A 26,461-nucleotide genomic window follows, 5' to 3' on the forward strand; every position below is an offset into this window, starting at 1 on the left:
CACAATGGTGAGGACATCAAATCAATAGGTAAACCACTATCAGACTTATTGGTGTGATCAATATACAGTGCATCACCATTTTATTCAATGACAGTGACTTCAAGTAATACAATTAAAACACAGGCGTACATGTGATGTGGAAAAACAGAGGGGAAAATGTGAGAAACTGCTTCTGAGCATCAAAACTAACAAACAAACAAGCAGAAAATAGTAGAGACAAATCACCTCCGTGGTCAGGGACCTGCTGTCTTGCGTCAATGACACATGATCACCACGAAGGCTTCAGAGGCTGGACATTCAGAACTCATACAAAAAATATTCCATCCCTTTATTATATTATCTGAAATTGACATTTATGATGATGATGCAAACCAGCAGCTTTTAGAGAGTTTAGAGATGTTAAGGAAACCTGCACATTCAAGTCTCAGACGGCTTCAAAAATGTCAAAATCATTCAACCCATCTTATGAAACTGTAAAAACAAGGTTCATTTTCTGTAACTTCACTAAGTCTTAGTTCAGAGTTAAGGCTCTCATTCAGGTAAACAACCAGACTGCTATTTGTCCTTGACTGGGACACGTTGCTGTAGCTTGTTAGTTCGATTTTGATGCATCTGTGTGATTGATGGACAAATTAAACTTTAAGTGATAAGTTGGTCAAAGCCGTGGTTCAGTCTGTGATGTAGACAAAACACATCACAGTTTATGATTAAGCAAACTATTCTTTTTAAGGCCTCAGTTACACTTGCTTGCAGACATGCACGCAAATAGCTGTGGACAGCTGTAGACGCGGAGTTATTATAATTCTTTATGGTCCACTTGGAAGAAAGCAGACACGGTTAGTGCCATCGTAATGTTGTGGTCAATAAAGACGGGAGTAGGCAGACATCCCTGTGGAACCTCGCAGACACGCATTGATGGGAAATTTACATCATGCAAACCCTCATAAACCCCTTATGGAGTCTACATCAAAAATGGACAAGATGGAAGTAGCATTTGGCCAGTAGGGGGCGACTCTACTGCCTGCAAAGAGAACTCGGGTAAATGGAAGGTTATGGGAAAATAAGCTTCTATTTATCCTTTAATTTAATACTTAAAGGAGAAATTTGTGGCCTCAACTGCTAGTTTTGCATCTTCTTCAATAGCACAGGATCAGTTGTCAATTTTGTAGATTATGTTCCCATTTAGAGGAAATTGACTTCACATTATGGCACATATGAGAGGACACCATTGGGATTGATGGCTATTCGCATTCAATAGGGCAAATGGGTGCAGGTGACCCCTGTGAATTTCCAGTTTCAAAAACTGACGTGGCATCAGTCCGTGGATTCATAACAGGAGTTTGTTCATTTCTTGTATACAGTCTACAGAACCCCTGCAGACTCATGGATGCAGAAAGTAACACATTACACAGAAATGTAAGTTCCAAAGATCAATTTCTAATGGCACATGTCTCAGATGTTCAACAGTTACACCCATGTTCCTTTACAAATTATCATTAAATTGCAGGTTCAATCTTTTAAGGAATGTTGCACTGAAGCAATAAAAACATGACAATGACAAAAGCCCACACAGTTCACGCAGTGAGGAGAAACTTTTAAGACTTGCAGGTCTTCTGCTGAGTTGGCGCAGGCGCTCAGAAGCACCAAGACTAGTGTTAGAGGGGCCAAACACACACACACACACACACACACACACCAAGACAGAATGGGGGGGGGGGGGGGCACAGGTAGTTATGGCAGCCTGCAGAGGCACTGTGACTCAGCCCAAATCACACCCAATAAGAGAATATTTCACATCTGCTTTCATGCAAGAGAGCATTCTTGTGTTTGAACGCAAACACGACAACACAGTGCTAACACAGTACCCTATCCACTTATGAAGGTGGCGTCTGACAAATATAACTCCTTCTTTACACTTGGCACACAACCCCACTTATAGTGCTGAATCCACTCGAGCATCGACATACAGCATCACACAAAATAGCTCACTCAGTGACCCCCATCTGAAAGACTTCTACTTCCCCAAAGATTATCCATTATCCAAAGATTCAATAATGTGTAAAAACATCGCCCCCGGTTGCTGTCATTTCAAGTGACCCTTTAAATCATTATTGTAATATTTACTAATACAAAATAGGGATATTTTAGGCTTAATCAATAGCATAAAAATTATGAATCACAGACAGTTGCTGTCACTGAAACACAAGCAGTAATCCTCACCTGCAAATGATAATTACTAAAATACATCAATTAAAATATTCTGATGTGCATAGTCCTTAATATTTCTGCACAGATTGTGCTTTCGATGTGTTGTCTCACTCCAAATTTAGCTATTTCACTTCAAAGAGTCTTATTTAAAAAGAGAATAAACAACAGTGCTAGGAAATGTGCACTGAACTTTACCAGCTCAAGTTATGTTGTTTCATGTTCACATGTGTAATAAATGGTGGGGGGGGGGGAACTGTGACACCCAGTGTTGATTTAAAGTATTGTTTCTTAGAAAATCAACATTCTTGGTTGATCCACTAACAACAATAATAATAATAATAATAATAGTAATAATTCACCACTTTACTTTTCCTGACCATAAATAATAAGCATCTTTGGTCATCCCTGCAGTTTTTACAGTACAGCGTGTATCCAGAATCTTTTTCTGAAATCTCAAAATTCACAGGGAAGAAAATGTTAAACGGATGTAAACAGGAAAAAAAACAAAAAACAACACCACCCTGTACAGCTGCACTGTTGTAAGCAAATCACAACCTTCCCCCTTTTCACAAAGGTGATTTGCCCTAAATCTTTAAAAACAGTCCCTCTATGATTCAGAGTAATTTAAAAAAAAACTAAAAAAACTTAAGCTTTTTGGCACCAGTGCGGTCATTGGTTTTAATCCATTTATCTGTGTGCACAAAACATTTAGAGTCCCAGCTGGCTGTGGTACCACGATCCCTCTGAGCTGTGGGATCTAGCTCTGAGAGAAATACTCAAGAACGAGGCGGAGGTGTCCTAAACGGTCTTTGAGTGAGTTCAGGGATAGGATGGTGGTCTGATATGCAGGGTCCAGCTGGAGGACAGACAGCAGCCACCAGCACCAGGCTGGACCATTGGACGAGGCCTACAAGACAAATTAGAAAGCATTAGAGCAATGACACGTAATCATGTTTATCAGGAAAATGTATTAAGTACCACGCAGGCTAATGAACTCTTCATCAGGAGCCACTTGACATAAACTGCTCTACATTTCCAGGCTTACTCATTTCTCTCAATTTTCAGTAAATTGTTTTATCACCCAAATAGAAACTAGACAACATTTCTGCTGAAGGTTTGCAGCTGGCACAGATCCTGTCTCTGTGAACATAATGTCTGTTTTAATTTGTGTCAAGGGTAATGTTAACACAGTGCTGTGACGGCGCTCTGAGTGCAGCTTGATTGGAAAAGTCTGCACGACGTCGCCATTAAACAATAACGGAACTTTGATCAACATAAAAGAACCCATTATCCTCTCTGCGCGATCAGCAATAATCAGACTTGAGTCTGAGGTCGCTGCCTTTTTCACTTAGACTTAAATTACTTCACATAAAACTTGGGTGAAACAAAGTTATTGATTTAAAAAAAACCCTGTTACTTTACAGTAATGTAAGAACAATTAGCCACTTTTGTTTGATGACCGTGGAAAATTAAAGCGCCTTTACTGCAGAAGAAAGAAAGTGAAGGTCATATGCATACCCTCATTTTAGGGCTGTGCTAGGGCTGTCACCTTTTGTCCAAAATGATCTTATTTGTTTGAACTCAACCTAATGCAACTACTGTATGGTCCAGCAGATGTCGCTGTGAGTGCAGACTGGCCTTAAGAATCCATGAGAAAATAAGACAGGGATCTTATGTTGTTTTGCTGTGAAAATGGAGGACACAAGCTAAACTGTCCTCCAGAGCAGAAAATCATGACACCTGAATGCATCTGAAAAGCGACATGTGGGAGTATTTCCGTTTCTACATCATAGATGGCAAATCTGCGGACTCACGTTCGCTTAGCGCTCCCTCTCTCTAGGGGCAGCCCCATATTAGATTTAGCAAGGATTTTCCTGACACAACCCTGCTAGGGACCGACACAAGGAGTACAGGAGTAACGCCGGGGTCAATTTCAAGTGTCCAATTGGCAATGAGCAATAGGGATTGGGTACCTTTTCCCATCCCTTGACCTCGCAGGGGAGTTGAACCAGCAACCCTTGGGTTACAAGCCCATTCCCTCTTTCTGCTTGGCTATGGGCTGCCCACCTGAGTGTGAATGAGTACACACTTGACTTAAAGAAAAAGTGACAGCCCCAATGCAAACATGTTCTCACATTCTATTCCATCACAACACATGTCAGTGACACATAAGGTCCACACAGTCTCAAATATAGAAATTCATGATTCAAATTGAAAATTTCAATCACATGAACCATAGCTGACCTCAGCAGACGTGCTGAAAAAGAAACAGGTTTACGCTCTGTCACAACTTTGTTGAGGTCCCCACCTGAATGTTGTCCTCCTTATCTGGCATGGTGCCATACTGTTTGTCGATCTGCTCTCGAATACGGCTGCTCATGCGCTGGTACCAGTCCTGAGCCTGCTGATACACGCTGTCATGGAGACACTGCAAGTCCTCTAAGTCGCTACCATCGACCTGGGAAAGAGAGGAAACAAACAAGAGCGGGAGGAGGTGAGAGGAGAGGTCAAGCTATTAAGCTGTCTAGTAGGAACATTTTCAGTGTGTATCTTCTTTAAGCGTTGGCACAGTTTGTGATTGCAAGCTGCTGACCTTGATGTCCTCGAGGTATTCTATATCAGCCGTGTGGTAGCCATCTCTCTGACCTCTCTTTAGCACCCGGAATCTGCTGCCTCCCACAGTGTCCACAAATGACCGCCCGTCAGGCAGCAGCTCAAGTGTGTGAATCTCCAGAATACAGCCATAGTCTGCAAACCTGGGAGACAAGATTATTAGTCTCATGTCTGGGAAACGTTTTTCATATTTCTAACAGTATCTTACGTTTGCACATTGTTATCTACCAAAGCACACAATTTCCTGACAAGTGAGTTGAACAAACAATGTAAAACCTTTGTGTTAGATGCACACATGTTCGTTTTGTGTATTAAATACCCTTTGCCAGGCTCATAACTGCACATGCCAAATTTCTTGGTTCCGGTCTCCATGCAGCGACGCATCATCAGTCGATATCGAGGCTCAAAGATGTGCAGGGGGCAGGGGATACCAGGGTAAGCAACCGTGCAAACAAATATGGGGATGTCCTTATTAAGACTGGAGAGAGAGAGAGAGAGAGAGAGACGGAGCAGAAATCGGTGAGACCATCTGGACAGTTACCACAAATAAATCCTGTGTTTATTGTGTTAAATGTTCAACTGAAGAGTTTCCTACTTGGACAGTTCAGCCATTTCAGCCTCGTGCACCTGTTTCCTCTCAGCCAGCTGTGAGGGGAAAAGGCAGGACATGATGTCCTGAAGCAGAACTGTGGGGCTGTATTTCCTATTTTTTAGATACTAGGAAGAGAAAACACGAAAGTAGGTTATAAGCAGTCACACACAATATATTAATATAAATATATGATGAAATACAGATTTTCACTCTGACTATTTGCTTTAGTTTGTTGCCATTTGTGGATGTCACAAATACAGTGATATTTGATGGACCAGACAACTAAATAATTAACATAATAATTGATAATGCAGCCCTGTACAATTGTTTTAAAGAGAAAATTGTTTATTATTAAACAATATACATTGAAGGTTTCTTGTCCAGTAACTTCATGTGAATATTGACTGTCGCACACTGAAACAAATCTCCTGACCTTAATTTGAAATCTAAAGACCACAACATGGTAGCAGTAACACAACTTGTGCTTGTGGTTACCTCTTGAAGTGGCTGTTTGCAGAGTGGACAACGGAGATTGTGGTCCAGACTCCTCTCGATGCAGTTTTTACAAAATGTGTGACCACAGGGAGTTGTGACTGGCTCATAAAACAACCTTTAAATAGAGACATAATCGGAGGAAGGATGTTAATGTTGTTTGTACAGCAGGTGAAAGTGGTGACGATTTGTGTGTATTCCAGCTAAACATTAACCAGAGACGAGGGCTGATCTATGACTCTACAGCAGACAGTGTTGCATTATTAATCTGACTACTCCAGGACACTGACCTAATGCAGAGAGGGCACTCAAAGTCTGACACAGTGAGAACAGCCAGTGTTTTCTCTCTGCGGTCATTACTTTCACCTGAAACCAAAAGGAGAAAGAAGAAGCAAATGAATCTAATATTTCAAAACATTTGTCGGGTGTTTTTGTAAATGTGTTAATAGGGTCACTGACAACTATCACAAAGACAGGAATAATGAAAATGCAAGTGTGTCACCGCACGTCTGCCATGTCCATCTTCTTTCCTCATCATCATCTCCTCATCCTCTTCTGCCACTGGGAGGAAGGAAACAGCTTGGCAGAGGCTAAGGCAGCACTCGGTACCTGTGTCATGTTTCACCTAGAAGAATTTGATCGGTTAGGGTTACATTTATATTCAAACCCCTCTAACCAAGTTAATTCACTTCACCAGCTTACCTGGTGTGTCTCTCTCCTCTCTCTGCTCTCTCCCTCCTCTCTCACTGGGTGTTTGAGGCCCTCAAAGTGTGTGAGCCCCTGTGATCCACTGAGGCTGGTGATGGGGCAGGGCTCTTTCAAGTACTCAGACACAACCTGCAGGATGCAGGACACCTCCTCCGGCACTGCCATGCCCTCTGCCTCCAGGATCTGCCATTTGAAGTGAATCACATAGTTATTATTATTAAGATAAATGTGTTTGTTTACACCAGTAAAAGGATAAAGGTGACCAGAATAAATTATTGTGAATGGGTATACATTTGAAATTTGAAAACACAGTATATCATTTCTGCTGGTAAGGTCTCTCAGTCAGAACAATTAACAATTTTCTCTCATGTTTCTAGGTTGTTGGTCCCGGAAGTTTAAGAGAAGTTACATTTTCAGCAGCAACCAACAAGTCTTCCTGTTTGGAAGGACAATAATTTTGACAGATAATATTGCTTGTAGAAAATGGGGGGTATCATGTGTGCAGTCAGGGGTTTCTATAACATCAGGTGCTTTACGCAAAAAGGCTTTAATGGAACGGGAATGTTTTGATCAAGAGCCGCAAGTGAGACGGGAATGTAGCTGCAAAGCGTTGTAAACATTTTTGTCCTCCTCCAAGGAATAAAGAAACGTGCTGTGGCATAAAGCCTTGAGTATGAAGAAGCCACTGAAAGTCTCTGTCAGCTCATTTCACTTTGATACATCCAGTATCAGAGATTTGTCTATGCTATGAAAAGCCTCGGTAAAACCACAGCTAATTATGATTAAGTGTTGTTAGTGTCTGAGTATAATATTAAATATTATATATCTGTAATATTAAACGGATGTGGAACTGACCTGCCAATTTAAATTTGCTATCAATAATAATGAGTATTTGCACTACATTGTCAAAAAAAGCAGACTCGCTTCATTCACGGATACGTGAAGGAAAAGAATATCGGGAGTGCCACACGTCAACAGGAAGTCAGACCCTTAGTTACTTTTGCATTCAAAAATTAGGTCGATAGCAGAGATGGTTAATTAGATTCACATGTGGATGTAAACATTCAAGTACTGTAATGTTGTAATATATGAAAGCACAATCTAGGACACACTCTCGCCATTTTGTCCATTTATCTTAATTCAGTATAAATGTGGCTTTCCATCAAGCAACAAATACAGTCTGGTAGTACTTTGTGTCTGGGGTGAATAATGTGAACAAACCTTCTTGATCTGGCTCTTTGCAGGAACAAAGTCAGCTTGAAGTTTGAGGCAATGGTGGAACTGGATGAGAGCTTCTGTCTGTTGACCCATTTCCAGAAGAACATTCCCTTTACGATAGAAACCCTGCACAGACCAGACAAGACAAGAACAAACAGCACATGACTGCCTGCAGAGAACACCTAAGAACAACACCGCATCAACAGGTTGGTATGTATTACATTTTAGTGTGATACTTTTGCACTAATTGTCATGTAACTGCTTGAATAGTGAAAAGAAATGTATGTGATACAACACAACTCTGGGTATTAAATTAAATGATTGTCCCCCACTATTCACAGCAAATAGTGATTAAATGACATTATGACATAAGTAGCCATTTGCGTAATATCCTGAATGACATAACATCAAAAACAGCAGATATAATCACTTTAAATAGTTAAAATAAAAAATAAAAGGCTGTACATTGTTTTCTGTGGTTACATGTGTGCTATTACAGGCATGTTACAAGTGCCGCACAAGTTGTTTAGTTATTAATTTGGTCACAGTGACTTTTTGTCATGTCCCACCAGATTCTAAGCAATTCATGCTATCTGTAAAAAATGTCCAAAAATATCAAAAGATACTGTGTTTGCAAGATTAGACCAGGTGGACAGAACATGTATGCTGCAACAGTGTAGTATAAAATAAAAAGGTTGTTTGGCCGTCATAGACTTACCTCGGTCCAGTTAGGACGAAGGAAGCACAGGTAGTCGAGGTCCGTCAGAGCATCGGAGAAATGCAGCAGGCCACAGTTTGCTTCTGCTCTGTACAGCGTCAGACTCTGGTCATCTGGGACTGAGGGTGAAAAGACACAGGAGAGAGACTAAGAGCAGAATCCTGCAGCACTGTGCAACTTTTGAAAAGGTTTACACAACTCTCAACATGTCACCTACACCCATGAAATGACAGCATAGAGGTTTTGCATAACGAGTCAAACGATGAAACTGCCCAAAGCTGTTTCTCTCTGTGAGGTACATTTATTTACTGTGTTTAAAAACCTTTCAAGGCAGACACTCCCTCTGGTCTTGACAATGCCCACGTTATGAAACCATAAAAGGAAAATCGCCAGTAATGAAAAACTACAGACTACAAATCACCCAGGAAACCATTAGTTACCAAAGTCCAGCTGGACTGCTGAGGAAAGAGAAACAACAGCATTTAAGTAGAATGACATGGTAACTATGTACAGTGATTCACTGTAGCACAAACAGTCCTAAGATCCCCAGGAGGCCTACGACAGACTTGACTAAGTAGGACAGACGTTGTGCCTTCAACTTTCTTCCTACTGAGAGGAGAAAATAAGGTCAATGGCACCAATGAAGGCAAACACGTAAGATAAATAACTGCATAGTTTTGATTACAATGCTGTTTTTAGGAACTTTCCTTTTGTGTGCATGAAGCCCTGACAGTGTTATCTCAGTCTGTGTGCAATGTTGTTGCCAGACAACAGCTGCTGTAGCTGCTTTTACTACTGTGTGTGACTAACTGACACCAACGTGATGTAGGTTAACTTCTTCCAGTTCAATTTCCTCATTATTCAATATATACAAGACGTATTAAGAGTATCTGAGGATTGAATTGTGACCCAGTTTTACATCCAGGTCATAGTTGACCTTAATCAGTGGGTACAGTGACTTCACAGACATCAGCAGCAGCAGGATTCCTGAATTTTCTGTCATTTCATCTTTTTGTCACTGCTGTGCATATTGTATATCAAGTGTATTATGTGAGAGGAATCACTAGGCATCAACCAAGACTGTGCAATTCACAAAAGTATGACTAATCGTTTTTTGCAGCAGTGTTAAAAAACTCCATGATTTCTTGCCATTGAAATCTTTGTCATTCTGTGTTCTTAAATATAGAAACACTGGACTGTATATATTTGAATAACAGATGGAAACATTTAACTCAGTGAAAAAACAGTGGGAACCTCAGCAAAACTATATGAACAATAACTAATTTCCACAGTTTAAAGACAGGAAACTGCAAGAATGAGTCAAACGTTAAGATTCAGATTGTATTCAACAATAAATGCTGCAACAGTCAATTTATTACTAACAGATTACTTAATTAAACCCCAATTATTTTGGATAATTATTTATCAGTTTGATAGAAAACAGAGTTTCAACTTCTGAAATGTGAATTTAAAAACTGACTATACTTGGTTTAAACAGGCAACTAAGGGGTGAGAATCGCTGGAGACAATATTATCACGATAGTGCAAAAGAGTATCCACAAAATCATATTGCGATATACTCACAACAGCTGTAGTGAGAGGGAGCACTTGGCACCATCTGGTGGACCGAAATGTCAATTGATTTTTTTTTTTTTAATGCTAATCCACAAAAAGTTTGATGTTTATTTGTAACATCAGTCAATGTATCCATTTTCCCCCCCACCCCAACATTACATGGTGTAAATTTGATTAACTGAACTTTCATTGTTGTAAAACGTTTTGTGTGAAGTTCAAGTAAATCTACAGAGGATGTAGACGACAATATGATACTTAGTTTCAATATTGGTCAAAATCACTAGCTGTAGAAAATGTAAAATCCGTTACAATCGAAAATTCTTATTGCATGTTTTAATATGTACAGAAGCATATAACTGACAGAGAGGAGATTAAAATCTGAGCTGTTATGTCATTATAATGAGTTTGTCAGAACAAGATCAGGCTTCATTTGGGTTTAATGATGTTTATATGAGGGAGGGATGAATTTAAAGGTGTGGAGGCTCGGTTTGTGCTGAGGTTCACAGCTGCAACAGAAACTTTATAGCTTCATTCCTCTTGTAACTGGAACGCGTACATAGCGTCTTCACTGGCATATGCAGGTTCCTCCCACATGCTGGTATGAGTGAGTTAATGAAATCTGGTTATTGTGACCGATCACTGCACATAGCTGAATGATTCAGACGACTACTTCTTTCTCCTGTGTAGCAGTTCTGTGCTTCCGTAACCGTGCACAGACTGTTGAGTTGCATATAACAATCCGCATAGGCAACAGCAATTTAGCTAGCGAGTCATGTTGCAGTGTGCATATTTATTGTTATTTTATTTATTTTACTTTGTGAAAGAACAATATTTGTTCAAACTCAAAATAACACCATTATCGCCAACGTTAAAATACAGTGGTGTAAATAGGCCGAGCAAAGTCAACAATAGACTTTTCACAGGAGGCAGATTAATTCCCAATAAGATAATTTTGCCCTCTTATCATCCTCCTCACATTAAGATGAAACGAGAGATGAGGTGACTCTAATTACTATTATTTCATGTATTATCATTTGTTGGTATTTGTTTCATTTTCTACACACTTCAGTCAACATTCCTCAGCCCCACTCTGGTCACGTACCCTGGTAAGAATCTTGTGTACCAATGGTGGTACACATACCACAGTTTGAGAACCATAATGTTACACAACTCAAGAATGACTGGGTGGTAAAATATCGGGACTGGACCAAAAAAAAGTAACATCGAGTAACACACGAATACAAGTCTGAATTCTCTTCCCAGGTAAATGAAGTCCCTTCGTTTACCTGCGTGCAGCCGCTCATTGATGATGTGCATCGCCTCGCTGAACCCGCTGGTTCTCAGCTTCTCCAGGATGAGGCTCCTCGCGCTGGTCTCCTCGGGGCAGCACTTCTCCACCACGCCGATGAGCAGGACGTTGTTTTTCGAGCCTCTCACCTCCCTTTGTTTCAGCCGGACTTTACACGCCGGGCATTTGGACGGGAGGTGGCAGCCGTCCACGCACCTCCGGCAGAAAGAGTGACCGCACGACATGGTCACTGGCTCGCACATCAGGAAGAGGCAGAGCGGACACTCCAGCAGGTCCATGGCAGAACGCGTTATGTCACCGCAACAGCGTAACTCTGTCCTGGTCCTCGGAAGAAGGCAAATACGGCTTGTTGTTGTTCACCGTAGCAGTGTCGACGGAGCTTCAGTGTGTAGCACCAACAAGAAATTAAGCATTTAATGACACACTAACAGCCAGCCGGTGAATAATGTTCGTATTAAGCGTGACATTTTCCAATTTTCAGCGACAACTTGGTCTTCGGTATGGGACACATTACGTCTCCCTCTCACAGTCAGGTTAAATAAAAAAATAAAAAAATAAATAAAAGAAGTCCGTTTTCAGTCCGAACTCCACAAACACCTCACGAGCAATACCAGTCCCTTCAATAGTTCTCTTTTTGGGAGCCGTGTGCGATTTTAACTCCCGTAACGATGCACGCAGAGCCTCAAAGCTGGGTTACTGTGTATGTAACACTGTTACGTTACATTACATAAATAAAGACCACGTGACGCAGCAACGCGCGATCTCATTGGACGAGTCGGAGACTTTCCGCCCTGTTGTGAAACCAAAGGATGCAGTTTCATAACATAATTCCTGCGACAAAGATACAGCACCTAGGGTTTGTATTCGGTTTAATTAAAAGCCGTGGGTTGATATTACCATGTCCTCGGTTTCTGTGCTTCTGCCAATGATGATTGTGCACATGAGCGTGAAAATGAACGTGTCATATGCAGGGAATCCCGGCAGATGATGATGATGATGATTCCAACAGACACAGGATGAACACATAAACCTTTACAAGTTAAATGTGCATGTTAACGCTCACAAACACACACTAAGATAAATTAAACTAAGCTGATATAGCTGTTGTAAGCCCTCTCTTGATGTGGTTATTAATAATTACTATAGAAACTGTACCTGAATGTCAGTCTAATGTTGTCTATGTTTTATTTTGCCAAGTATGTTCTGTGTGTGCTATATCATTTCAACTGTTTAATGTTATTTACCTGTTACTATGTTTTGTAGAGGATGTTTTGTCTATTTTATATAATTTCAATTGTTCAATGTTACTAACCCATACACTACCATTGATATTGTTGTCCACCTTGCTCTCTTCCCCCCTCCCTCTCCCCTTGTCTGTCCACCCCCTGTTCCCCTGTCCCCCTGTCCCAACACCACAAGGCATGCAGTCAACCATATTACATGTCCTGGGTACTGGGCAGGACAGGTTAAAAACATGGCTTTAAGGCTACAGACAGAGCAAACAAGTTATTTTCTGCAGAAGCATTCACTGTTCTAGAACGAGGAAGCACATATAAGGCTGCACAACAACAAATCTGTGTAACCTACATTTGTTATACAAGGGCAGTTATGAGGTGGACCAGTTAGGCAACTTATGTAGCATGGACATTTTACGAAAAACAAACAAAAAAAACAAATAGAACAGGGTTTTTTGTACTATGAATTTCCTGTTGTGTTGTTTTGTCCCGTTAATGATTACTTAAATGATAAGTTTTTAAGAATAACGTCCTCAGTGTGTGCTGATTTCTATTGTATTAGAATGACTACAGAACAATTATGTTGTTTCAGGAAGTCAACCTTTGTTACAGCACATTTTATTTGCAAGGTCTGGAAGAGAAGATGTCTTTTTAACAGATGATGGTTAAGAATCAATCAGGCAATGGTAACTTGTTACGAGCATCACTCTCTGTTGGGTTTACAAGAGATTTTAATGTTCAATGTGTGCATTGCTGCCTCTTTAGCAGACCAGATGTTACAGTGACTTCATGTTGGAATATGATGAGTCCCGAGCTGGCTAGTTAGCGTTCTAACTTTAACGGAGTAATGGGAGTGAATGATAGTGATGAAGATAGAAGGCTGGCTTTTATGTCCACTGCTAAATATGGCATTTTGTCTATACTTTTTGAAAACCAAGAGCACTTTTTAGTGTTTCAAAATTAAAGCGTGAACTCACATAATCTTAACAGGAACTGCGGTATAACCTGATTTAAAAAGATAAGTAAGAGGTTCCTTTGACTATAGCCTATATACTGGACCTTTCCTTGACCACTAACTAGATTACGGACAGAATTCCAAAGATTTAAAGTAATACTTCTGTGTGTGATAGCATTGCACCGCTACGTCAATTACTTGTTTTAATGGGTTTTATTACAAAAACAGAGGTGGCACCCCAGTTGACCTGTATAATAATTAAATTCTTTGAATGTCCATGATATCAATCAGAACTTCAGGCCCACACAAGAAAATGTATTCATACTTACAACTAACAAAAAAAGAACAAACACAGTTTAAATGTACAAAAAGAAACACAACAACTGAACATGAGACTCAAGCAATTTCATCTATTATACGACACATAGCAGCATCCTTGTCCCATATTTTGTCTCTCTTTTTAGTAGGGGTACTCTTGTCCTGTTGACCTGCTGCCATACAGCTGGCACCTGCCTCCTCCACATCCATAGGTTCACATTTCAGCCTGGGGGCTTGACCAGAAGAACAACCAATACCAACAGCAGATAAACTTCTTGTTGTGTCTGAGCCCTCTATCTGTGGTAAGTCATCAGGTAAAGAGGCGAGGCACCCTTGAATCATCTCCACCACCCTCTCCAGATGTTTCTGGAACCTCTCTGCCGTCTCTAGCCTCTGTCTCTTCTGCACCTCCATCATCACCCTCAGGGTCTCCCTGGCTTGATGTGGCCTGTACTCATTTATCAAGTGGTGCAAGTGCACAAACAGAAGCTTTAAGTCCTCTAGCTTTTCTTCACGCTTTATACTCCCAGGGCTCTTGATGAGGATGTCCAGCAGGTCCAGAAAGTTTACCAGAATGGACATGTTGAGCTTCTTAAGCTCCCGTTTGTGATCAAACTGCACAGGGTGGAGCCTCTCAATGCCTTGACTCTCCAGAGGCCGAATGATTATGTCATCACACTGAAACTGGTTGCCAAACATCATGTAGCTGTCTCTGATTGGAGGCGGTGGCTTTGGAACCAAACCCTTGCGGATGTTTTCATCTGTGTACTCTTTGATGTACTGCATAGGTGGAGGGGGCAGGGCACTAACCTGCTGAGGTTCACCCATGATGTAGACCTGAAACAGAGAAATACAATACTTATTAATCTTCAAGGCAACAAAAATGTTTTCCTTTAATAAACAATTAGCCACAACCTGTTGGCCAGCTGTGTGTAAAAAGAAACACAGTTGTTAGGTGAGCAGTTAAACAGTTTGTACAGTTACCTGATATGTTGTGATACGATTGTGGATTTGAACAACAGATTTAATCAAATAAACGTAAACACTAGTACAAACAAATGGTTTAAGACATACATTTAGTAGTACATGACCATGTATTAATAATGTACTCAGTTATGGCTTCTAAAGCATTGAAACACCAGTGATATTACTGTACAATTGCAATATAAATAAGATGAGATTAACTTTTAATGATCCCCAAAGTCAAATTGATAGAGCAGCACATAGGGAAGTAACAAAATACAATGGCATGAATAAGAACATGAACATAAATTGAGACGACATATATAGACTGGTAACGAGCACGGTAAAGTATACAACATTGTTGTTTTTTGAATAAAGTATGGCCAAAGTCTATCGAGATTAGTGTAAAAAAAAGCGTATGTGAGGCGAAAGTTAGCCTGCTTATAGCCGGTCCTTAAATGCTAACGTAATGTGTGACAGATATGTTAGTAACAATCAGCCACAAATAACTGAGGAGAAGACGTCATCAATAAGCACTAAATAGTTAATGACATTGCTGAACATGCCAGGTCCCCAGTGTACTAGCAGCTGTTGAACGATGACTGTCGAGTTAGTTACTTAGCATTGTGGCGGCTATAGGGCTAACATGCTAACCATCGCTTACTAGTTTCTGCCTCACACTTGAAGCTCCGTTAATTTGAAGGCAAAATAGCAACACGGCTGAATGAAAATGTTTCTACACACCTTTTAAAAGACTGTCCGATTGTTAAGAATCGAAATTAGAAGAGAAATGTGACAGAAGTAAATACTGGGACCGTTAGCTCACAGCAAGCGACGCTCCTGCCATTTACTACTGACGAACGTCCGCCCCCCCGTGTCTGTTCCATTGGCTGAATTTTCCACGTGACGAACAACATAACCGAAGATTGGTTGGAAATTTGAAAAAGGAAATGAATAGTTGGTCTTGGTCATATAGGATATGTTCGTGGTATTTAATAAAACAGCTTGCTTTTTAAACCAGAGGCACCAAAAGGACGTACGTATCAAGGTATGATATGACTGCAAGCACCGCCATTTTATGTGATGTTACCCGTCTTGTCAAAATGTCCATAATAATAATAATTTATTTTTAGACTCCAAGTAACAAATTCAAATTAATTTGAAAAAAAAAAGGCATACGAGGCTTTAAAAACAGCCACCTGGGAACTGCATACACAACAAAAACAACTGCGGTCAACAAACCAGCCGAAACTACATTTGGAGTGCCCCCGTATTCTAGCTCTTACGGTAGAAGCACCAGAATAGTTAAATCGAGCCCACACGCAGGATGAGCAACATCCGGTTTTCAAAACAAACGTTGAAAAGAACACTAACATATCAGGCTAATTCGTTTTTTGATTTGGAACCTATATCATTTCTGAAATGGCAAAAATATAAAAACAAATAGCTCCATAATTTTCTGGCAATTGTGAATTTACTGTTTTTTCCTTCAGGGCATCTCTGAATGCCTACATGCTAACAATTTCAAATTAAGAGCCCCACATTAGTCACTAAAACTTGCTAAATTTGCTAAATTCTTGCTAAAGTCCAGGATATGAACGACTACCCATATTCTGTTACACACACACACACACACACACACACACACGTAGGTATTCAGAGATGTGCTGAAGTCTTATATTCACATTGCCAGAAATTGTGGAGGTATGTATTTATTTTATATAGTTTTGTTATATCAGATATTTTACATTCAGTGCTTTCAAGAAAATTAACTATCCATCCATCCCACACATTTAGTACTTTTTTTCCACTCGTATTCTGTGGATATGTGTTTTCCATCTTATTTCCTCATATACTTTCCAGAAGCTTTATAAAGGTTTTTATTGTGAAAACCGGATGTCATCAACTCTGCACGTACGCTCCCTTCGGGCCGTTTCAGTGTTTCTACCATAAGAGCTAGAATAAGGGCGCAATCCAAATGTAATGTCGTCTGGTTTGACCACGGAGGAGGGAACGTCGGCTGATTTGACCGCAACACAAAAACAGTAACTTTTAACATCTTGTACTCAACATTTTATGAATTTAAAAGAACAAAACCGTCAATAAAAGAAGTGAATTTGTTGTCCGGAAAACATAATTAGTTGTCCAGTGACTGTTGGACTGACTGGAGTTACCGGACGCCCCGGCCAATCAAATCAATCCATCTAGTTGGATAATAACTAGAGGACCTGTCGGCGTCACACAACAATCAATTAGCTCCGCTGTCTTCACTCTAGTAGTCGTCGAGAGAAATGGAGGGACAGAAGAAAAGGAAAGGTGGAGCAGAGTGAGAGAAGGGCAGAAAACGGAAAGCTCTTGCCACCGCAGACTGTCTGTGTCTCACGGAGGGTTAATTCCATCACCTATTAAGCAACAATAGTGGAAGTCACATGCGCCGCCCCAGCCCCCTCCACACACACACACACACACACACGGCCCGACAATCAATCCAGAATACCTAGAGGAGAATGAAAAATATGATTTTGTTGCATAATGTTTGAGCCACTACAGGATAGTTTATACATGCTGAAATAATAAATCATAATTAAATACAGCTAGCTTTTTTGTTTACTCTTAATCTATTAGGCTGCAGCTTTGTGGGAGTTTTCTTTATTGTAATTCTTCACCATAAATGATAGTTTGACTATCATTATAATATATACAAGCTCTATATAGTACGACTATAAAGTTTATAGGCTGTGTTCACAGGCAACCTGTCTTTCTGGGTTGTGTGTGCAATCATTAATAAAATAAAATCAATCTATGAATATATATATGTATACACAGAGAAGTGTGTGTGTGTGTGTGTCTGTGTGTCTGTGGTGTGTCTGTACACAACTAGAGGTACTAGTTGTGTATTCTAACCCTCCAGGCATCATGGTGGTCTGCATGATGCCTGGAATGGCATCAAATTCCCGGCCTGAATTCTTGTCCCAGTCTGCCACTGATGATGATCAATAAATAATAATTAAAATGTAAATAGTAACCGTTTTTCACCAGGGTTAAAGACAATCAACCCTTTTTCATCCAAAACGTTAAGCCAAAATATATTAGTAATTTTCCAGCTTTGAACTCCAAAACGTTTTGTTTATTTTACTACTGTTTCCATTTTTATCCTTCATGTTTTCTGGAGCCCAACACTATTGTTCCTTATAGCTAATCACAGTGTTCAATCTATCTATCAATCACTTTTTAATTTGCCAAGATTCCTGTAAGACAGAGTGAGAGTGGGAAATTATAAAAGGAAAACTGAAACCTCTCTGAAATGTAAATGCAGCACAAGAAATATTTACTTTAACCAAAGAAACAAACACAAATTATGAATTACGTAAATCATAAAAGCATATGACAAATCCACATTATGTCCCATTCCTCAGTTTCAGTACAAATAAATATGTCAATTATATCAATTTTTAAAGTGTTAAAAGCTTTTATTTTAAAATCATAGTGTTCAATCTATCTATCAAACACTTTTTAATTTGCCTATGATTCCTGTAAGAGAGAGTGAGAGTGGGAAATTATAAAAGGAAAACTGAAACCTCTCTGAAACGTAAACGCAGCACAAGAGATATTTACTTTAACCAAAGAAACAAACAAAAATCATTAATTAAATCATGTAAGCATATAACAAATCCACATTACATGCTCTTCAAATAACTATGTCAAATATATCCATTTTCAAAGTGTTAAAAGTTTGTTTTTAGTTCAGCGCTACTCTCTGGTTAAACAAATGGTTCAGTATTTACATTATTACTGATAGTTAAACTAATAGTTTACTCATCATCACCAGAATACAGTAAATACTTGCCCACTATGGAAAAAACTGCTGTGAAAAAAAACAACAACTTCATCCTCCTACTACACCTACATGGTTTATTACATGTTCATGTGTGTGTGTGTGTTTGCTTGCAGCCCATTTTTTGCCGTAAGGATGTGGTTTACTCAGTGCAACAACTCTATGCCGGAAACCCCACAGCCTCTATCACGTCGAGCAATCCAGTTTTTTTACTTAGTGTGAGTTACTCAGACTCTCTTCATAACCGTCAGTGTTTCACGTTGTGTTGTTTCTATTTGTGACCATGTTCCCCAGGGTAATCTTGAAGGGGACTATGATCAAAAAATCTCAACAAAAGAAAAGAACGTCACCTTGTAACTATAAGGAGAGATTTTTTGTGTTGGACACACAAGACCTGAAGTATTCTGAACGCCGTCCAGGGGTACGTATCTGCACAGAGTCAACGGATACACTCGATTTTCCCAGGATATGTTTTGGAATTCAACCTGTTTGGAGCTAAATGTAATCTGAATGATTGTGTATTCTCAGGGAAATGAATGACAGATTGTGTTGTTTCAGAAAAAGCCCATGATGAAAGGTTGCATCGAGCTTTCTAGAATTAAGTGCGCGGAGATTGTGTGCAGCGATGTCCCCATACCGTGCAGCTACAAGTATCCTTTTCAGGTGAGGTTCACAACAAGGTTAAATATGGTGCAATATCCAGCAAATGTGACGCATGTTTTATTATATAACAGCGTAAAAACAATGACAATCTTTGTCTTCACAGGTCTTTCATGACAGCCACTACCTTTACATTTTCGCCCCAGACAATGATTGTCGCCAGAGATGGGTGAGAGCTCTCAAAGAGGGTGAGAATCACTATTTCGTTTAAAATAGTGACAGCAGATAATTTAATAATAATGTCACTAATATTCTGTTTTTGTAATTGTGTCTAACACAGAGACCAAGCACAACAATTTGGTTTCAAAATACCATCCAAACTTCTGGATGGATGGAAAATGGAAATGCTGCCAACAAACAGAGAAACTGGCAGCAGGTTGTCACGTGTATGATCCAGAGGGTTATGGTTTGTGTCATTTTTTTATTCTATTCTTTCTTTTATTCCTATTTTATCATTTTAATGTCATTACATAACATTGTCACATCCTAACGCACATGAACAGCAAAGTTACGTGACGCCCGATGGGGCGATTTAAGCAATCCATTGTTGCATTAACTTAAACAAAAACAAAAACCTGTATTTTTGGAGACTTGGAATATTATTTATGATATTTATGATTTCTCCACAGCTTCCAAAAAGCCTCTTCCAGAAATCCCAGATGCGGAGGTACGGCTTTTTACAACAGAACTAATGAATGTTACTGATTATTCAAACACGGGGTAGAAAAAAAAGAAGCTTTTTGTAATTAACTGCTGTAATTAACTTGATTCATTCACTTTGACGATTTGAAAACATGTTTTTAAACCAACGCTCCTGTGGTGTGCGAACAGAGGATTACACAACCTTGCAGTTAGTTTTGTTGGCTTCTTTTGCTCTTATCTGATTGTACTGAGGCCTCGTCTGGTGCTGATATTTGATAGTTAATTAATGTAACTGTTTTTTGGTGTAATGTCACCCACTTAGTCCCACATTGGGTGCTTTTTCACAGCAGCGGATCACCCAAAATTCAATATCGCACAGCTTTAATAATGTTTTAACCGTGTTCTTGTCCTGGTCTGGGGCAGATGGCAGTGAATGATTTCGGCAAAGGGACGGTCATCGCTCTGCAAGACTACACACCGCAGGGAGACGAGGACTTGCCTCTCCAGAAAGACCAGGAGTATATCCTGATTAAAAACTCCCACCCTGACTGGTGGGCTGTACAGGATCACCTCGGGTATGGCACTCTTAGTTCTTGATTAGACTGAAAAACAACCCACTTATATTAAGTTCCTTTAACTTTAATGTCATCTTTTTTTCAGGAACATAGGCTTTGTGCCCAGTACCTATGTAGTAGAAAAAAACAACTTGAACAGATTTGAGTGAGTTCTATTTCATTTATCCTTGCATTTATGTTGCACATTGTTAACACATAGATACTGACTCATTTAATCGTCTATACATTAGTTTTATTGTGTCTAATTTGTCATTTCACAGGTGGTACAACAAAAACATTACCCGCGGAGAAGCAGAGAACTTGTTAATGAAAGAGGTAAAAACATTGTCAGAGTTTAAGAATCCAATTATTATTCCCTTTTTTATTTGTTTGGTACGTCCAGCTGGAAGAAAATGTATAAAATTGTGATGATATTTAGCAGGATGTTGCTTCTGTATGTGCACTTTTGTTGCAACTGTGTCACTAACAGGCATGTTGCAATATTTGCAAAAATAGAAAGAGAAAACGCAAATGCACCTGCAAAAGATAATGGCACATGACACAGGATTTGAACCATGTTTCACAACCACACACTGATGAATTTCCTGCTGTGTTACATGTTTTCAAGCAGGAGGTAAAACAGCTACTCGCTGTCATTTGGTAGTTAAGCCAGGCCGGTGCTGCTGTTTCCTACAGATGCAGTCAATGATAAGGAAGGTTGTTTAAAAATGAACACACACAGAAAATTGTGAGGATTTTCAACACTTTTATTGTTATTTTTTTATAGGGAAAAGAAGGTGCGTTCATGGTGCGTGACTCGAGGCAGGCAGGAGTCTACACAGTGTCCGTCTTCACCAAAGCACCAGGGTAATTTCACTTTCTACTTTTATGTAATTAATTAATGGGTACAAATTATAAATAATTAGAAGAGAATGTGGGGATTTGTGTATGTGCATGTTCTCGATAATAACTGAGGCCACAACTAGAACAACTATGTGTATTGTACTTGGTATAATGACAATTAAGATCATTCTGAACTAATCGGGATTTTAATTATCATTTAATCTTGTGATTATTCTCTCATTTAAAGTGTCTCTACAATAAAATCATGCAGAAAGAAAATTGATCTGTGATTCCGAGACCCATTCTCAAATGTTTTGTTGTGTCCAGATCAATTGGCAATTCATTTAGTAATCTAACCCTAACAAATGAGAGTTCACTGAATCTATTAACATGAGATGTCAACAGACTAACTAACAACAGCTTGACAGTCCTGATATATTATTACAATAAACTGGAAATGAATGTGACTTTTCTGTAGTTTACATTTCATTCTCTGTGTAAACACTTTGCTTTTCTTCTGATTTGACCCTCAGGTCTAATGGGGAAAAGAATCCAAGGGTGAAACATTATCAGATCAGACAGACAGAAACAGGAGAGAGTGCGTTTTACTTGGCAGAAAAGTACCTGTTCAGCACCATTCCTGAGCTCATCCTCTACCATCAGCACAATGCAGCAGGTTAGGTCGCGGGTTTGCACACACGTTTGCTGCAATACATAAATAAACATGTATTAAAAATCTCTCTCTGTTTCCTTGTCAGGCTTGATAACTCGCCTGAGACACCCTGTCTCTCTAGATGGCGGCTGCTGTCAGGACACCGGTCCCTCAGACGGTTAGAGGCTGCACCAATTTAATATAACATGTGCTTGACCTGGTGTTTTTTGTTTGTTTGTTTGTTTTACTCACAGTGTGTTTGCTGATAGAGAGAGTATATGAACACAAATCTCTTGTAGAGTCATTATTGACCATAAGCTCACTTGGAAATCACATATAATGTAATTGCTCTACCATGTCAATCTAGATGTACTTTAAATAAAAATAGTCTATTTATTATATATTGCTCTCTCTTAATGCCTTATATAACCTATAGTGTTTAAGTTTGGTCGTATCACCTATAACATTTTCATTAAATTAAACTATTCTACTTACAGACATTAAAATATACAACTTAGTGGACCTGAACACTTTGAAATTTGTGTTTGAAATAAAAAATGACCTCAGAGGAAATTAAATATTTTAAAAAACAGCATTTTAGAACAAATATTAAGAATAACCATATTTCTTAAAAGTGTAGATGTGGAACAGCTGCACAGAGGAATTAAAATTAAGTTTGTCATTTTTCAAACTTAAAAAAGTATGTAAAACTTTCACTGTTTATAGGTTTATGAAGACAGAGTAATAGTTTGTCTGGAGATAAATGTATTTTTCTTGTTTTGGTGATAATGGTTTTGTTTTATAAATCACGCGCCAAAAGGTAACAAAAGTACTTAAGGTAGACAAAATAGGTTTATTTCTTTATGTGCAGAATGCTGCTATTTAATTTATAATAATGTGTTTGCATTCGTTTTTGTGTTCCTGTGACCAAAACAAACAACGTAAAAACATGTCCCCTTACGTTCTGCCTCTGTGCTTATTTCAGCGTCACTCACCAAGATTATGGGTGTTGTTCACTTCATTTCAGATCAATGGGAGGTTGAGCCTGAAGAGCTGATCTTGGGTCAGGAGTTGGGCAGCGGTCAGTTTGGACTGGTGCTGGAAGGACAATGGAGGGGGAGGAAGGTCGCAGTGAAGATGATCAGAGAGGAGTGCATGTCAGACGAGGAGTTCAAAGAAGAGGCGAGAGTCATGATGTAAGTGCGATTCCTGATGATATCTCATGTCCTCGTCGCGTGAACTGACGACTGTGTGGGTGTGTGTGTGTGTGCGTGTGTGTTATCAGGAGATTGTCACACTGCAAGCTGGTTCAGCTGTACGGCGTGTGCACACAGCGTTCTCCCATGTGTCTTCTGTTTGAGTTCATGGAGAACGGCTGTCTGTCAGAGTACCTGAGGAACAGGAAGGGGCATTTGTCTCAGGACCTGATGTTGGGGATGTGTATGGACGTCAGTGAGGGCATGGCGTACCTGGAGTCTTCCAATTTCATCCACAGAGATCTGGTAAACCAGTAGACAAGATCAAATTAGTATTAACGTTTTAACTTCGCTGTCAGAGTAATCAATCGGGCCTCTGTTCTTTTTTCTGGAGGCGGCGAGGAACTGCCTTGTGACAAAGAACAATGAAGTGAAGGTGTCTGATTTTGGCATGACCAGGTACAGTCGACATATTCTTCCATGTGGAGCCTTTTCACCACACTATTTTGTATTGTTTTTACTCTTTCTAATTGTTCATGTGTCCACTCTGCGGACTGTAGATTTGTTCTTGATGACCAGTACACAAGCTCCCAGTGCTCTAAGTTTCCTGTCAAGTGGTCGGCGCCGGAGGTCATCAAATACTGCAAGTTCAGCAGCAAGTCAGACGTCTGGTCATTTGGTATGTTGAGCTGTCTCTCACGCATTTGTATGCCTGATTGTTCCATGTTTCTTGTGGTTTGTTGTTGTGAAGTGAGCTGGAGGCTGAAATAGACCACAGCGGTTTTACATGACCATCATGGGACACACTTAAAGTCATGAACACACTGTTGAGGCTCATCATGTGGAAGCTGCAGTTGCAGATGCTGAGACACATGGATTTCATGAACGTGTGATGAAAAACACCTTTATATTTGAATGCATAATTATTTACACGATAACTATTGTCAGCTTTTTGTTTTGTAATAAATGGACTTTCTCCTCAGAGCAAGGGTTCAAACAGTACCTTACATGTATTTAGAAGTGGTGACTTGTCCATTCAGGCTGCTGTAGAAACATGGCGGCACAAGATGGCAGCTTCTGTAAAACAAGGCCCTTACTTTAAGTACATACAGGCTTATTTTATGGCCACAAAGAACAAACAACTTTTATTTCAAAGCGATTATTCACTTATACAAACATGGGGCAGCTTGTGGCCAAGTAGAAAAGGAACTTGGCTTATAACTACTCCCAAAATCAACAACTTTAAAGCTGTTATTATGATATTAAAACAGATTATTATTAAGTACAACAGTGATAGAAAAATGACACCATCCTCACTTATCTTGGTCCTTTATAAGCCTTGCTTTCACCAAAGTTGCAAAGACATGCAAATGATTAAAGAGAGGCACAGGAAGTCATTTTTCTTCATCCACACCATTTAGTGTCTAAATATTGTATTTACATTTGTGTTCATTATCTTCTGCTCAGGTGTGCTCATGTGGGAGGTTTACAACGAGGGACGTCTTCCCTATGAGAATCGCTCCAACACTGAGGTGGTGGAGTCGCTGAACGCAGGCCTGAGGCTCCTGAAGCCTCGATTGGCCTCTGGTACCGTTTACCTGCTTATGGAGTGGTGCTGGAAGGAGGTGTGTGTGTGTGTGTGTGTGTAAAAGTGTTGATATTGCACAGATGCCAAGTGTTCTATAATAATGTTTTAACTCTTCCCGTTCTCAGAAACCCGACGATCGTCCGTCCTTTGCTCAGCTCCTAGATGAGCTGGCCTCCCTCGCAAACCTGTGAACCAGAACAAAGTCTGTGGAGGATGATTTGACCCAAAAAAGAAGAAGCTTTATTTATTTATTTAATTTATGGATTTTGTAGAGTATCTATAGCTTGTCAATTTATTTTCATATTTGTATTGCACTTTATCTTTTTTCTGTCACAGTCCCTGAGAATTTTAAACTTTATGTAACAATAGTCTGAAAAAAAAAGCTCTGTATATTAAACATGTTTATGTTGTTAATTAAAGAAATGATTATCATTAAATGTTTGACATTTTCATATATGTTCTTAGCAACAATGATGTCTTGTTAGGTAAAAGCAGCTGCTTTTCAGGCTTTGACATAATCCGTGCTATTCAAGAATGTGACACCAAATTTATATTCTGACCTCTAGTGACCTTTGTGTTATAAATGTGGCTGTAAAAAAACTTCTTTTGTTTCCTTGCAAAGAGCAGCAGCTGTCACCAGTTTTAAATGCAGTGCAGTGAATTCCAAGTTGTCATGACAAAAATAGTGTCCTCTCCATTGACGGGTCACTATCTGCCACACTTTAAGTCTCTTGCAAGTGACTGAATACACACACAGTTTTATGTATTTGAAACTAAAGCTCAAGAACCTAATTATACATACAATGTATTTGATTTTGGGATGTAGCTGGACATTTGGTGGAGCATCTGGACCGCCCCGTGCCCGCGTCTATTGCTTGACCCACTTCTGCCAAAATTAGAGCAGAGGAACTATACATGGGAAATAAAATACTGAGAAAAACTGACGAGAACTACTGCTGCACAGGAGGATAATGTGGGTTTTTTTGCTGTCAGGCAATCGGTGAGGCCATCTGCTCTGCAGGTGTAGTTGCACACGCTTACCTGCAGGTGATACTAGGGTCCAGAAAGCATTTTATTTTTCAGCCAAAGCATCAGCACTTCTCACAGTGTGGACAGTGGCCCACTGGTGGGCTTTAAAGGTATTGCAAGTCATCCAATTCACCAAATTGTATTTTACATAAATTAAATATTAATCTAATGTTCCTTCACATTTTAATGATATGCTGACTCAAATAATTTATGATTATTTATTGGACATAGGTACAAAAAATTTAAATTTCAGCATTTCAGCATGTTTACTTTAAGATTTAGGGGCCTCAAACCAGTGGCATGATCATTATAATGATGAATTTATCTGGAAACTTTTCACAATTTTGTGCCGTGGAGACATATTTAAGAAGCACTACTTTAAAGAAAGTCAAAGGTAAAATGTTCTATATGAGTATATGAATCGGTTTCATTTATCAAAATGAAACCAATAGACCAAATGAAAGCTGCAAAGAGACTCTCTATAGATAGAATGATGTGGCGAGATGGAGAAGTATGAATATGTTGTTGTGCACTGACTGAGCAGTACTTCCTCTATCT

General features: G+C 39.5%; 3 protein-coding genes across 4 annotated transcripts; 1 reads left to right on the forward strand and 2 right to left on the reverse strand.

The window, feature by feature from the left end:
* Positions 1 to 313: 313 nt before the first annotated feature.
* Positions 314 to 12,144, reverse strand: lonrf1 (LON peptidase N-terminal domain and ring finger 1). Its single transcript, XM_058650476.1, has 12 exons — positions 11,411 to 12,144; positions 8,550 to 8,668; positions 7,835 to 7,957; positions 6,608 to 6,796; positions 6,413 to 6,530; positions 6,196 to 6,271; positions 5,909 to 6,023; positions 5,417 to 5,538; positions 5,141 to 5,299; positions 4,802 to 4,964; positions 4,517 to 4,666; positions 314 to 3,115 (listed from the first exon to the last, which is right to left on the reverse strand). The coding sequence occupies exons 1-12, from the start codon at positions 11,709 to 11,711 to the stop codon at positions 2,966 to 2,968; spliced, it is 1,785 nt and encodes a 594-aa protein (XP_058506459.1). The 5' UTR covers positions 11,712 to 12,144; the 3' UTR covers positions 314 to 2,965.
* A 1,677-nt stretch (positions 12,145 to 13,821) lies between these two features.
* med7 (mediator complex subunit 7) lies at positions 13,822 to 15,778 on the reverse strand. Its single transcript, XM_058650648.1, has 2 exons — positions 15,649 to 15,778; positions 13,822 to 14,778 (listed from the first exon to the last, which is right to left on the reverse strand). The coding sequence occupies exon 2, from the start codon at positions 14,767 to 14,769 to the stop codon at positions 14,020 to 14,022; it is 750 nt and encodes a 249-aa protein (XP_058506631.1). The 5' UTR covers positions 14,770 to 14,778; positions 15,649 to 15,778; the 3' UTR covers positions 13,822 to 14,019.
* A 62-nt stretch (positions 15,779 to 15,840) lies between these two features.
* itk (IL2 inducible T cell kinase) lies at positions 15,841 to 25,747 on the forward strand. Of its 2 annotated transcripts, XM_058650647.1 has the most exons (18): positions 15,841 to 15,952; positions 19,034 to 19,160; positions 19,298 to 19,402; positions 19,506 to 19,587; positions 19,680 to 19,805; positions 20,029 to 20,066; positions 20,465 to 20,616; positions 20,702 to 20,761; positions 20,877 to 20,931; positions 21,383 to 21,462; positions 21,972 to 22,114; positions 22,197 to 22,268; positions 23,118 to 23,286; positions 23,376 to 23,592; positions 23,681 to 23,745; positions 23,847 to 23,965; positions 24,754 to 24,911; positions 25,000 to 25,747. In XM_058650647.1, exons 2-18 carry the CDS (start codon positions 19,053 to 19,055, stop codon positions 25,063 to 25,065), a joined length of 1,815 nt encoding a protein of 604 aa, XP_058506630.1. In that variant the 5' UTR covers positions 15,841 to 15,952; positions 19,034 to 19,052; the 3' UTR covers positions 25,066 to 25,747. The 2 variants fall into 2 exon arrangements, with proteins under 2 accessions (XP_058506630.1, XP_058506629.1); XM_058650646.1 differs by lacking the exon at positions 15,841 to 15,952 and having other exon boundaries at positions 17,977 to 19,160.
* The last annotated feature ends 714 nt before the right edge of the window (positions 25,748 to 26,461 follow it).

Source organism: Solea solea, chromosome 14 (assembly GCF_958295425.1).
Source record: "Solea solea chromosome 14, fSolSol10.1, whole genome shotgun sequence".
Taxonomy (NCBI): Eukaryota; Metazoa; Chordata; class Actinopteri; order Pleuronectiformes; family Soleidae; genus Solea; species Solea solea.